The 13,150-nt window shown below is 39.0% G+C and overlaps 1 protein-coding gene across 1 annotated transcript in view; it reads right to left on the reverse strand.

Moving 5' to 3' along the window:
- Nucleotides 1-7,100: 7,100 nt before the first annotated feature.
- The window catches only part of naaladl2 (N-acetylated alpha-linked acidic dipeptidase like 2), a 259,632-nt gene continuing 253,582 nt past the window's right edge, over nucleotides 7,101-13,150 (reverse strand). Inside the window, exon 14 of the mRNA XM_088913972.1 lies at nucleotides 7,101-12,585. Coding sequence (XP_088770098.1) covers nucleotides 12,387-12,585 — 199 coding nt within the window. The 3' untranslated portion in view covers nucleotides 7,101-12,386. The remainder of the gene's footprint in view (nucleotides 12,586-13,150) is intronic.

Below are 13,150 nucleotides of genomic sequence, written 5' to 3' on the forward strand. Positions count from 1 at the left end.
CCCGTTTTGTTCAGAGGTGCTGTGTCATTCCTGTACAGGTGGCCTCAGCCAAGGAAAGCCTTCCAGTGCCCCAGGAAGCTGGTGCCTTTTCTGAACACCATGCCCTCACGCAAAGTGCGGTGTTGAAGGATTAACATTTGTAATCTTTCACCTTTGCCCGGTGCTGGTAGGATTCCAGAGAGAACCATTGATTTAGTTCTGTTCTTCAGTTTGTTGCCAAGTTGTTTAAATTAGTGTGTTGTTTATACCAATGTCATTTGTTCCCTCATGGACAACAGCAACAGAGTCATCGCCTGCACTAACTGGGAGCCTGTCAGCTCCGTGGACAATATCAGTCCCCTCAGCTCCAGGGAAACAGGTGTTGGCAAGCTGTTGTCATCTCACGGCTCCTGGTGTGAATTTCCAGTTGCAGTGTCCAGAGAATGAAGTCTACAACGACCGCTGCTCTTTCTGCATTCTTGGTAGTCCTGGCAGCAGTTGTGAACGAGAGCAGCGTTAGAGAATTCGGGCCAGGAGCTGATGTCTCGAGCTCCCATCTGTGAGTCCAGCTCCGGGGTCAGAGCAAGTCTTTCCGGCGAAGTGATGCTGGGTGGTGTTGTTGATGGGCTTGTTGATCTTTACTTTCCTTCAGCCCCGGTGACCTGCTTCTTTCTCCTTCTCCTGCTGTTTCTCTGACAATCCGGGATGCACACCTCCCTGAGCGCTGGTTCTGTTAGTCCTTCAGTTGTTTTTTTTATCTGAGCCGTTTCAGTTCCTTCAGTTCCTTTACCAGTGCATTAACTTTTTTCAGTCAGGACCTGAATTTTGTGAGGTGGTCTGACTGCTGGATTCTCAAGTTGCAGATCAATGGTTTAATTAAACACCACTTTTTTAAAATCCTAAACTATAAATGTATAAATATTCTAATATACAGCACCTTATTTTGAAGTTTTTTGTTTTGCTTAGAGACAACTGTGATGTTTCTCTACAGCTGCTTAAATACAATCAGCTTTCCTGCTTACAATTATCAACTTCTCTATTTTTGTCCTGCGACACTTTGACCTTCTAACCATTTTCCGACAATTGCCATTCTCAGTTTGACTGTAGGAACAGTCACCTCCCCTACAAAGCAACTGTCTGGCAAACCAATTCTTACTCGAGTAGAATGGTTTCATTTTTCATTTTCATTGCCTGGTTTCATTTTTCTCTCTTCACTTACTAGGGAAGTATTGAAAAGGCAGAACAGAAGCCTATTGTACTGTGCTTAGTAGATGTTTCTGGTTTTAAGCAGTACATTCGCTGTCCTATTATGTAAATTACACAACCTCACACCTGAAGAAGGCTCCACGGCCGAAACGTTGTGTTTTCTTTCTTCTTTTTTTCAGCATGGAATAAACCTATTACTTGTTCCTTTGCAGCCTACGCATGCTGACGCAGCTCCCCACCTGAACTATTATGTAAATGCCCTGTTCAAAAGCACAGACACAAATACAATAGTATTTTGTGTGGGAATCAGACGGAGATCTCAGTGTGCTTAAGATCATAAGAATGTTCACAACAAGAGGGCCCATCTAATTCAAATTGCTCCCTTCTTTAACATTTCAGTGTCAGGTGATTTTGTATATACAGGGAAGAAGAAAATGAACAGTGCATAATTTTAGAGGTATCATTTGAGCAGTCTTTAACCTACTATACGTTACACATCAAATTACTCAATGCACCTTCAAGACTGAAAGCTCCAACACTATGACTCAGTCCAGTGAAGCAGGATGTTAAATTGAAGTGAACCCTTCAGGCAGTTTTATGTTGATGTGAATAGCCTTAGAACACCTCATTTGTAGAGCAGTTGCATGCAACAAAAAAAAAACTGATATTTCATCATAAAGAGTCCACTATTTAAATCCGTTTATGGGGGTTCTGTTTTAAAATGAATATACAGTAAACTGAAATGCCACATTACATAAAAGATCTTTACTAGTTACTATTAAAATTTTAAAAGTACTCCCGGTAGGTTTATTAACAGAAGCAAGGGACATTCTTAAATCTGAATACATTTTCTGTGCACAGATAAAGAACCTCTTCTTACAAGCACAGGTTTCCTTTGAGGGGTGAATGGGCTGCTGTCAAGGGCCAGAGGGGCTTTGGGTGAGGATCATGGTCATCCTTCAGCACAAGTTGCCCGGCTCCTGCGACTATGTTGAGAAGCTCTGCAGCTCGGACAACACCGAGACGGATGAGAGAATCCCAAGCCCCTTTCCCTTTTCTGTGGGAATTGTAGATGCAAATTGAACAGCGCTCTTTACTGCCGGTGTGGGTCCCCTCATGTTTGATATTTTTGTTTTTAATGTCATACAAAACTACTGCAGAGCAATAACAAAGCACAGACACAGTAAACAACAAAGAAAGCTAAAATGCTGACAGCTGGAGAGTGAGCAAGATTCCTGTGTTATCTAGAACAGGTCATCTTGAGCGTGCCCATTCTGGAATCTCAGGAATCTGGAAATGGACAGGTCAGGCATGCTCGGTGTGGAGTATTGTACAGTGATTTATAGTACAGTACCTCCCTTTACAAAGCGATTAGAAGCCATTGTGCCTTCTGTAGTTCTCAGTGCACTCAACCTTACTCGGAACTGGCAGCCCACTGGAGCTAATCATCAGGAAGCCTGGAGAGACTCCTGGGAAAGCTCAGGCCGCTGCTGGAAGAGGTGTTAGTCGGGCCAGCAGGGGGCGCTCACCCTGCGGTCTGTGTGGGTCCTAACGCCCCAGTATAGTGACGGGGACACTATACTGTAAAAAGGCGCTGTCCTTCGGATGAGATGTAAACCAAGGTCCCGAGCATTTTTTAAAAAGAGTAGGGTTGTTACCTACCAGTTTCTGGATTTCCACTCTTGGTCCTGTTTCTTCTAGCAGTCATGACAAACCTACTTGGGTCACAGTCATGTCTGGAGATGTTCTCATCTCAGATTTCAAATCTGAGGTGGAAACTTCTCTTCTTTACCACATCAACAGAAGGATCGACCCATTTAAAATTAGGGGTCAACAGTTATGTAAATTTCACTTCAGTGTAACTTTGGAGTCTCTGTTACAGTACTTGCTCCAGTACGGGAGAGACGAAGACAACAGAAACATGGCCTCTGAAACACCACACCATCAGGCCTATGAACTACAGGTCCTACCCTCTTGAGTAACTGGGCAGAGACCAGTTTGAACCTGCTGCCTCACACACACTAAACTATATGAAAGACACTGTGATTCTGTTTGAAATTATATTGTCACATTGCAGAACAAAAATCCTTCAATTATTATGATATGATGCATCATTACCATTCCTGTCATTTCAATTGCACTAATTGTTTTGAGATTTTTGGGGCTCAAAGCAACAGCATGTAACTGTGTGTGTCTCCAGGCCTGCTTACTGCTACCTAGACCTCAATCAGTGCTGCTGGACTGACAGCCTGCTTTTAAGACAGTTAATTTCGTTTCAAATTATTAACATGCTTCAATCCGAATCGTTTATTATGCTTATTTTCTAAACGTATTCCTTCAGTGGAATTTTATTCAGTGATATAGCTACAGTATAAAGCATTTCTTTTGCTTTTTTTAGACAAGTGATATAATGTGGATGTAAAGTAGATGTATTATGTTAATGCAAAGTCACATTTGACAGTCTTTTCTTTAATTTTTATTTCAATTAACAATGAAAATCAATTTCTATAGCTTTTAATAGCAGTTAATAGTGCAAAATCAATACAAAAAGTAAATTACCATTTCTATTACAAAAAATAAACCATAGAAACAGAGCAAAGGTCTAATGGAAAATGGCACAATGAATATTCTTTTCACTGAGAGCTGAAATATATTAAAACATGTTAATATTGAGGTTTTAATTGCAGTGCTCAGTGTGCTTTCATATAGGCAAGAGAGAGCTTTGAAAAACTAATTTAACCATAACTAAAATGTACAGAGCGATAGCAAGTAATAACTTAAGATCTCTCTGTCACGGGCAGAACAACTGTCAGAACACGTTTGGTAATTAATAATGGAAATGATAAGACATAACTGTTCACAACTCCCTGCACTGTGAACAGCAGTAAGCAAGCAGACCTCCTGAAACTCCAACAGCTCATTCTCATCCAAAGTACATGAAAGAATATATCACTGGTTTTATCATCTTTGATAGAGATTTTAAATACGGTAATAAAATCATCTTTAATAGTTCTAACATGTAGCCAATATTATTATCAGAAGACCTAAACAGAATGCATAGTAAAGAAAATTCATTAGTCAAATAGAATAGCTAAAACCAGATACAAAGTTTAAGAAAAATCACAAAGTGAAAATGTACAACACCAGATATTCTACATTTCTGTCTTCCAAGTCTTCTAAGCCATCATTTCTGTCATTTACAAATGTATTATGTACACAAACTTTTATATGTGCATTACATAACGTTTTTCCTTTAAAAAAGACAGCAAAAGCTTATTACTGTTACTGTTTTCACTGTTGTCATACTGTTATCATTTCTGCACTGGAAATCCCACTCCTAGAACAAAATTCTCATTACTTGTATGGGCTGCTATGTCCACAGCTATTGTTACTCCGCTAATGACACATCAGCTGGCTTCTGGAGGCTCTGCCTGCTGGCATAGCTTTCAGCCACAGCAAGTCCACTCAGCAGCCCAAAGACATACACTAGTAATGTGAGTGCAACACAGCCAGAAAGAGAGAAATGTGTTTTGCAAAAGTTATGTCACTTGAAAATTTAAAGAGACTCGAGCAGGACCCTGCAAGGAAACAAGTGGAGGACAACTCCACCCTGGAAAGTCATGAGCAAAAAGAAAAAAAAACTCAACAATGTGTTAGTCCATGAAAATCAGGAGTGCTTGACCTAGATCTGGCCTCAAACTAAGCTTAGACACACTGATGCAGTCAGATATGACATTCCTACTGTATGTCATTATGGCCTCCAATGAAAACTGGGAGAGGTACTTTGTATTTTGCAGTATAACACTGTGTATTGTTAGTAGCAGAGCAGCATTCTGCTGTCGGAGATTAGTTTTTTTTCCATGACAAGCCTACATAGCTGAATAGTGAAGTTAACTGCCACTGAAGTGCTGAATGAAGTGAAGACCTCCTGCTGTTACCGTTGATGGCTGTTATGAATCAACCTCTTCAGTTTTTAGGATTTCAGATGTTGTGTACAACTGTTTGGAGGTGGAACACTCCCGATTATCCCTGGGCAAAGTAAAAGAATTGAATATTTCCATCAATCATTTGTTTTATGTAGCGGTTTTCAAATTAAAGGATCTGAAAGCGCTCCAATTATAGTAGTGGACCCATTTCATCTCCACCTCGGCCATGTGTAGCACCAGCACAGGACACCCGATGGGGAGGGAGAGAGAAATTGCTTCACCAGCTGAATTATTGGCAACTTTATGGAGGGCAGATTGCATGAGCCCAGAATGAAACTGAAGCAGAATATTGCAGTTAACAGCTTACTCTGACTGACAAACAGTGTCAGGGGATCTTTAAAGACAAAAAGTCAGGACCAGGTTGGACACCTCATACAAAGGAATACACCTTTACAGCACAGTGTCCCCACTCCCCTTACAGTGCTTTAACATACAGTATTTGGACTTAAGTGAGGAAATGACACGTACAGCACAAGCAGGTTTCAAAGTGGGCAAGGCTAGTCTCTTCAGGTGAAGTCAATTCCAGGACACCCAAGGGTATTACAGCCTGCTGTCCCAGTCTGCTGACCTGTACAATACAGTAGGCCAGTGTGCCTTCTGTGTTTCTGTGTCGCCAGTGGACAGGGGAAGATCTTAGAGATAAGGGCTGAATCACACCACCAATGGGCACTTTTGGAGTTGAAATATGATGGTTAAGTAATAGCCTTTAAGGACTCTTTCAAGAAACATCTATATTCAGCATGGCCCTACACTGCACTCAGTGAGTGACAGAGACAGATAAGGCCAAGGAAGAAAGACGACAGCCAGCCAGCACAGTTTTTATAAAATTAATAACATAAGAAAGATGGTTGGAGCGTCTGGTGAATAACCAGTATACAGATCAGGGCAGAAATATCATGAGGTTAAACAGCTCAAAGTTAACTGGGAGAAACCAGGACAATACAGTGTTTAATCCCAGTAACTGGCATGAAGATCAGTGCAATCAAAAGAAGGCTCTGGCACTAGCATTGCTTTGCTTTTTTAGCAGAAAGGGACCACCAGGGGCGAAAGACCAGATTGCTGTGACCAAGTGATCGTTCCATAGTTTTCTAGTAAATTATGAGGAGACACAATGAGTAAGAGAGTCAGATAATAAAGTTTACTGAGGCAGGACTAAGTGTCAAATACTGTGAAAAGACCTGGTTTAGTGTTTCGGAAGCTAAATAAAAGGGCAGGAAAGTAGAACCAGTAAGGAGCCAGATGTGGGAGGATCTTAAGAAATGACTGTCATCACGCACAAGAGTTCTGTGATAATGCCGACAGCAATCTAATGGCTGAGGCCCGTGAACAGCCAATTCAAGTTAGGTCCAGAACTGTGACAAAAGACTAGCAAAAGCTGTCAATCTATCACTAGCAAAAAAAAGAAAAAAGAGCAAAGCATTAAAAATATCCTTGTAACTAGAAAAGAAGCTTATCAGCTTGTGTTTGACTAAATGTAATATCTTTCTTAAAAAAAGCAGAACAATATAACTAAATTGCTTATCAAATTTCTTAAAAGTACATCGTGCTTCAAGTTATTTTTTCTGAGAATATCGACTTGTTCAAACATCACAGCCAATCACAGAGATACAAATCTATATTACACATGTTTTGCAAAAATCAAGACATTTTTAATTAACTTTCAAATATATATTTTTAAAACTGCAGAAAGAATGCAAGAAAGCAGGAAGTAAACAGAATCAACCCTGACTTTATAAAGGGTATAATTCCATATAATTCCTTAACGATTTTGGACCTGCAACTTCTGAAGTTCATCAACACAGTACAGAGAACATTGCACGTCTCCTGTTTAGTGTGCATCGTCTTCTGGGGAGTGTTAAGAGTCTGAGCAGTACAAAGCAGTAAGTACAAGAACATACACTCTTGACTTGAAATTAATTCAACCTTTCTGTCACAAAACTTGGATTTATTGCTTCACTAGAAAATGTCATATAAAATATTTAGTAACATCAATGAAACATACATACCACAACCAGTTGCATTGTTTGTAACACTGCCTTTTTTGAATCAGGGGTATTTAATCAAGTTAATCTATGCACAATATCATGAAACATCATAAAGATTTCTTAAACAACCTTTAACTATTTTAATCCAAAACACATATCTGAAGCATGCATACTTCCTTCTTAACATTCTATGCATATCAGAAAAAGTAGTGCCTACATTTTCTGTTTGCCAAAGCAAACACAACTGAGAAAAAGAAAAACAACTACGAAATGCTACATGCATTTTCCAGCAATACCTATAGAATGTGTACATGCTATCTATACGTATCTATACAAATTCTTCACAGTAGCATCAAAAGTTACCATTATTAAAAACATAACAACACAATGGACACAATGAGAAAAGTACCTAAAGATTAGATCTGGACAAAACTATTTGAATAAAAACACAATATTTACAAATATCTGGATGTGATAGTCATGTCTTTCCCCAGTGACTGTAATACAGTTTCAGTAAGAAGAAAATTAGTTTCACTGTATTTATCAATGTATGTAACATTTAGCAGTAGGACAAAAGTCTGAAGATGAACAAATGCACTTGGTTATCCTCCATTTCATTTGAAGTACACACATGTTTTAACATCTACAGGTATATCATGGCCCAGTTTGTTAAAAAATACTATATATAGTTCCTGACAAAGTAAAATCACCAAAACTAACACCTACTGTATTACATTAATTCATTTTTTAATTTTGATTTTATAATTTACAAAGTGCAAAGCAATTTTCCAGTGAAAAATCATCATCATCATCATCATGATTTCTAAAATACAACTTTGCTTAGGACATTTTAAAACGTTCAGAAGGCTTTTCAAATGCACTTTGATCTATAAAAAATATTCATATATAAATAATGTTAACCAAGATTCATTCATATTCAAAAAGATTTCTCAAAGCATTTGCTGGTGTTAAGAATACAAGAACACTTAGTCAGTTCTCAATACAGCATTTTATACTTCTTGTATTTTGTTTTTCACACATAGATGCCGTTACTAAGATTTCACAGAACAAGTACAAACTGTTCACTCATACGCAAAATCATTTCATAATAATATTAAAAAACAATAAAAATCTTGGTTGGTAGTGCCAAAACTTCATCATCAAAACTTTCATCAATTAAGTAAAGAGGACCTAATTCAATAATTAGTGCAAATCTCAAAAGAAATTCAAAGAAGAAGATTAAGAACAAAAGAGATCAAGACATCTCACTGGAGCTTGTTCACGCGATCACATTGTCTCTTCCTACATTTCTGGTCAGCTTCCATTTTTCCACTAGCTGATTGTACAAGGCTTACACTTCACGTATACTGGACACCTGACATTGCACCAATACACCGACACAAACACAGGAGAACACGTTAGCAGTGTCACCATGACTCGGGTTGTCAAAATCAAATCCGACTTGTAAGCCGCCCCTTGATATCTAGTGCGGCTGATCCTAAAATAAGTTCCAGGAAAGCGTCTGAAAATCCGGGATCGCTTCCCAAGGCGTGCAGAATACATTGGCACACGGCATTATTTGAATATCGTGCAATCATTGTGGCTTTTTGGGATTGAGGGGGCTTGTATGTTCTTGGGATAATGGTAACTGTTGCTGCTGCACTATTTAGCGCCTCGGTGAGGCAAAGCAACATCCGCTTTAGATGACATGATTGCAGTAGAATCCCCTCGACGCAGCTCCGTTTGCCCACAGCCCTCCCAGACAGCTGTCTGTTTACAGGTTTTACAGCACAGGGATGCCAGGAGTTTGGGCACCAGTCATGTGTTTATCGGTGTTAAGTCCACTCTGGCTTAAAGGTGAATAGGCATGTCTGACACATTGCTAATAAATAACAGCGTTCGGTTTAGCTAACATTTATAGCTTATCCTGATGTCTCACTGCATTGACAGCCGCCTGTGTAAGGTGCACCACCTCCTATGCCTATGTGTCAAATTGACCCAAGAAATAAAAATTGTACTTAGAAATCTTTCTGAAGAGAGGCTACAGTATGCAAAATACTGCAGAATAATTTTATTTCAGAGCTAACAACGTTATTATAATGCTTCAATACTGTACAGCCATTTTCATGAAAATGGTTACCATTTCAGATGACTTGATACACACAGTACTTGCAGCTGTATCTTAGGCATTTGCAGTGATAATTAGAAATCTTTATCTGGGATATTGTGAGTTTACAGACTGGCATATCTCTGGAGACTGAGACACATGACCAAATCAACAGTTCCAGTCACAAAAGGTGGAATCTTCATACATATTTTTGGTATTATTAAAGAGGGAAATGGATTTTTACTCACACACACACGAATCTGAACATCAGAATCATTTTTGAACCTTTCAAAACTAGAATTTGAGACTTTAAAGCATTATTTTTTTTTCATTTGAAGGCACATTCATGAGTTAAAGCTCAGTGTAAACTTGGTCTCCCTGAATAAAGTTTTCCAAAAATTCAATTTCTATCAATTTTGAAAAGCATGTAAATCAAACCTTTTTAAAAAAGTTTTACCAATATGTCACAGGTGAAACACACACTATCAAATTTCACCTTATCCCTCTTTAGCACCCTAAATAGAAAGAAAAATGAATGCCAACTTAAAAAGATTTTTTTTACAAGGATTGGAAGCAAGCAGAGACACTTTAAATTTTGAACATCACCAGAAGAACTACTGTTCATTTCTGCAGTATTCTTGAAATGAGATTGTATAAATCCAGTTTCCACATTGAAGTAATTCATGAGTACTTTTTCAGTCCTTTAAAAACTTTGGAGCATGACTTTTATATCAAAATAAGGCCAAACGCCACACTGTCCGCTCCGGCATTTTCTGTGTCTGAAAATATTACAATACAATTCATATAATATTGAATACAGCCTGCTTGATATCTGCTGCTGCGAAAAGCAAAGAGACTTATTGTGCCCAGAGTCAGGGAAGATGCTGTTTGTTTAAGCCCGCCGTTGACCAGCGCCCCAAGCTTGAACACCAGTGATGAGGGGACCCATTGCTGCTCAGATCAGCTCCACAGACCGTGCAGACAGGCTCTACATGGAGGTGCTACTTGCTGGTTTGATGTGGTCCACCTCTATGCAGCATGTTAAATTTACTAAACAGCCATTTGCTCCTTTTTATCATTTGCGTGTATAATTAACATTTTATGCAAAATATTTATATATATATATTTTTACACATGTTGGTCATTCCATATCAAATCAACCGAAAATCGTGAAACCCATATACTGTAAGAAAGCTCTGGAATGCAGAGACACTACACCAGTTTTCTAAACTCCAGTCTTTGAATTTCAATGTAGCCCAAGGAGAGACACATGGGGCAGGAGTTTCTCGATGGGCAATCTTCCTGCGCCACCGTAATTAAATGGGCAATTTTCCCTGGTTCCCCTGAAAGTGTTCCTAACCTCACTAATTCTTCTGAACTGCTCATTTACTGTAGATCCATCCTATGGGAGTTTTCTCAGTGCCTCTGAAACGCTGGCCTAGAGGGTGCTCAAAAATAGGCAAATAATGAATTGTGCACTTTTCTGTAGAACCTTTTAATTTAGCCCATGGGATAGTCTGCACATGTGCTCAGTTTTCACAGAACTGTCCTGGATATAACAGATCCGTGGCCCAGTCCAGATACAGATAAACTGAGATGAATGATAACAAGGGCAGCAAAGCCCCTCAGATGTGCTTCTTGACCAGAATATACTTTTAAAGAAAAGAGAAATCAAAGTGGGCTTTCTTAGCGTGACTTGTGAAATGGGCTCAACAACAGCATTCCATATCACACAGGGGGCATCAGCATCTGAAAACAGGGATGAAAGGGGAAATTATTATTTAAAAAATCTGGCTTCTGCATAAGGATCATTTAGCTCCAAAGCCAGTAATGTGGGCTTCATTTTACAAAGGGATTAAGCCATTTCGTGTTGCTTTTACATTTTCAACATCTAAATCTCCTCCACTAATTTCTAATGTAATGGTAAATTCCAATGCATTGACCAATACTTGTCAATTACAGTACCTGTAACCCATTCAAGACAGAGCTTTTTAAACTGGTGACATTAAACCATTGACATTAATCTTATTTTATGGCCTGTTTTGATGTAAATATACATTTATTTATGAATTTCGAAAAGCCCATGCACCTTGAAGAGCAGAAGTAAGGCACATAAAGACTCGGGGTTTGTGCTTTAAGAAATAACCATCTGTATTCTTGATTGATCATCAAAAAGATCACTGTAAGTTGCAGTGCTCTATATTTTGAAATACAGACATCCTAGTACAATGCTAAGTGTTGCAGAAGTGTGACAGAGCTCATGTATTGGGTACAAGGCCTGCTGTTGTCCTGCGGGCTAGCATTTGTGCTTTTCATTTATTTTTGTTTTTCCTTTTTTCAATGGATTCTCTGAAATATCATAAATGACATGAATCGTGCATTGAAAAAAAAAGTACACTTAAACCACACATTTCATAAAGAATAACACGAAATGATATCATTGCAGTGGAGTTTCCCTGGCATGCTGTTAAGCAGCACTGTGCCCAATGCATTTCCACTCCTTAGCAATAACTTGCATTTAATGCTGGTAAATGACAAACTGATTCATCCTCCAAGGCTGCTGTCAATTAGATTCACTCGCCTGCTGCATTTGTCACATTCCAGCCTCTCCCTGTTTTCCGTGATGGTATGTTTTTCAATTTTTCATTTTGGACCTTCGGGTGGTTGAGTGCTGTTTTTTCAACGTTACTGTCATTACTCTCTGTGAAAACCACAAAGACAAATCCATATACATACAGTACACGCTTCGATGTCTTCAAACATAAACGGCAAAACCGAAGACACTACCGACATTAAAGCCACAAAAAATCAACATTTCATAAAACGAATAACAACTAAGGAACAAAAAACCTGGTACCTAATATTTTCCAAGCCCTGAAAGCTCATTATGTGAGCAGTGCACTCGTAATAAATATTGCATTCTAGTTTCGTTGTATTGCTTTTGCCCCTGTATTTGTTTTTTCTTAGCCTCCAATATTATTCTCCAGATCAAGACAAGCACACCCATACTGTATATTCCACCACGGCTGTCTGCTGTCCCCAAGCAGGTCCGACTGAAGCGGATGGGCTTCTCCAACACAACACCTGGAGCCCCTGCCGTCTTCAGGACCCGAGCCCAGTGGATCAGTTTTTCCTCTTGGGGTCGTTCTCGAAGAGGGCGATCCCAGCCCTGAGGTGTCTCTCTGCCGAGCTGATGGCGTTGGAAATGGCAGAAAGGGACAGGAGTGCAGTCTTGTTGGAACCGTGCAGCTTCAGCACGTCTTGGGCGTCCGTTAATATGGAGAACCGCGGTGTCCTTTCGTCTAAAGTGTACAGAATATTTCTGCACCCAAGAAAAAAAAACAACAGTGGAAAATCAGACAACATGATGGACGCTGTTCAGAAACATTTTGAAAACTCTAACATGCACATTCTCAATTGATTCATTTCAGTTTTTTTTTATCAGATTCCTATTCGAAGAAGCTCTGTTTTACCTCCTGCACTCAGAAACAAAAACAATATGGTTAACATAAATTTTTCATCAAGAACAAGACTTCTTGTAATAATAAAGTTGCACCAATATATCCATAATTGCAAAGATCCTAATAACGATTGTCAAAAAAGTTTGTTTTGCAGTTCCCCCGACTCCACTGCAAGAATATTTTGAGTTTTGGGTTTATTATGCTGTGTGTTAATAATACAGCAAAAGAGCCCCTATTTGACATGAACACTTGATTGATTGAAACAGTCTGGGATTTTGTCTCCCTAGAAATTAAAAGGCAGACAACCCTGAAAAGTGGCACATCTTTATTATTATGAGGAATCAATTTTGTAAATGTATTTCCAGATATGTTTTTTGTTTAAGAAATGCAAACAGGGAAACCAGGGCAGACAGACGAGCACATTAA

This window comes from Atractosteus spatula, chromosome 4 (assembly GCF_055471065.1).
Source record: "Atractosteus spatula isolate fAtrSpa1 chromosome 4, fAtrSpa1.hap1, whole genome shotgun sequence".
In the NCBI taxonomy this organism is placed as follows: Eukaryota; Metazoa; Chordata; class Actinopteri; order Semionotiformes; family Lepisosteidae; genus Atractosteus; species Atractosteus spatula.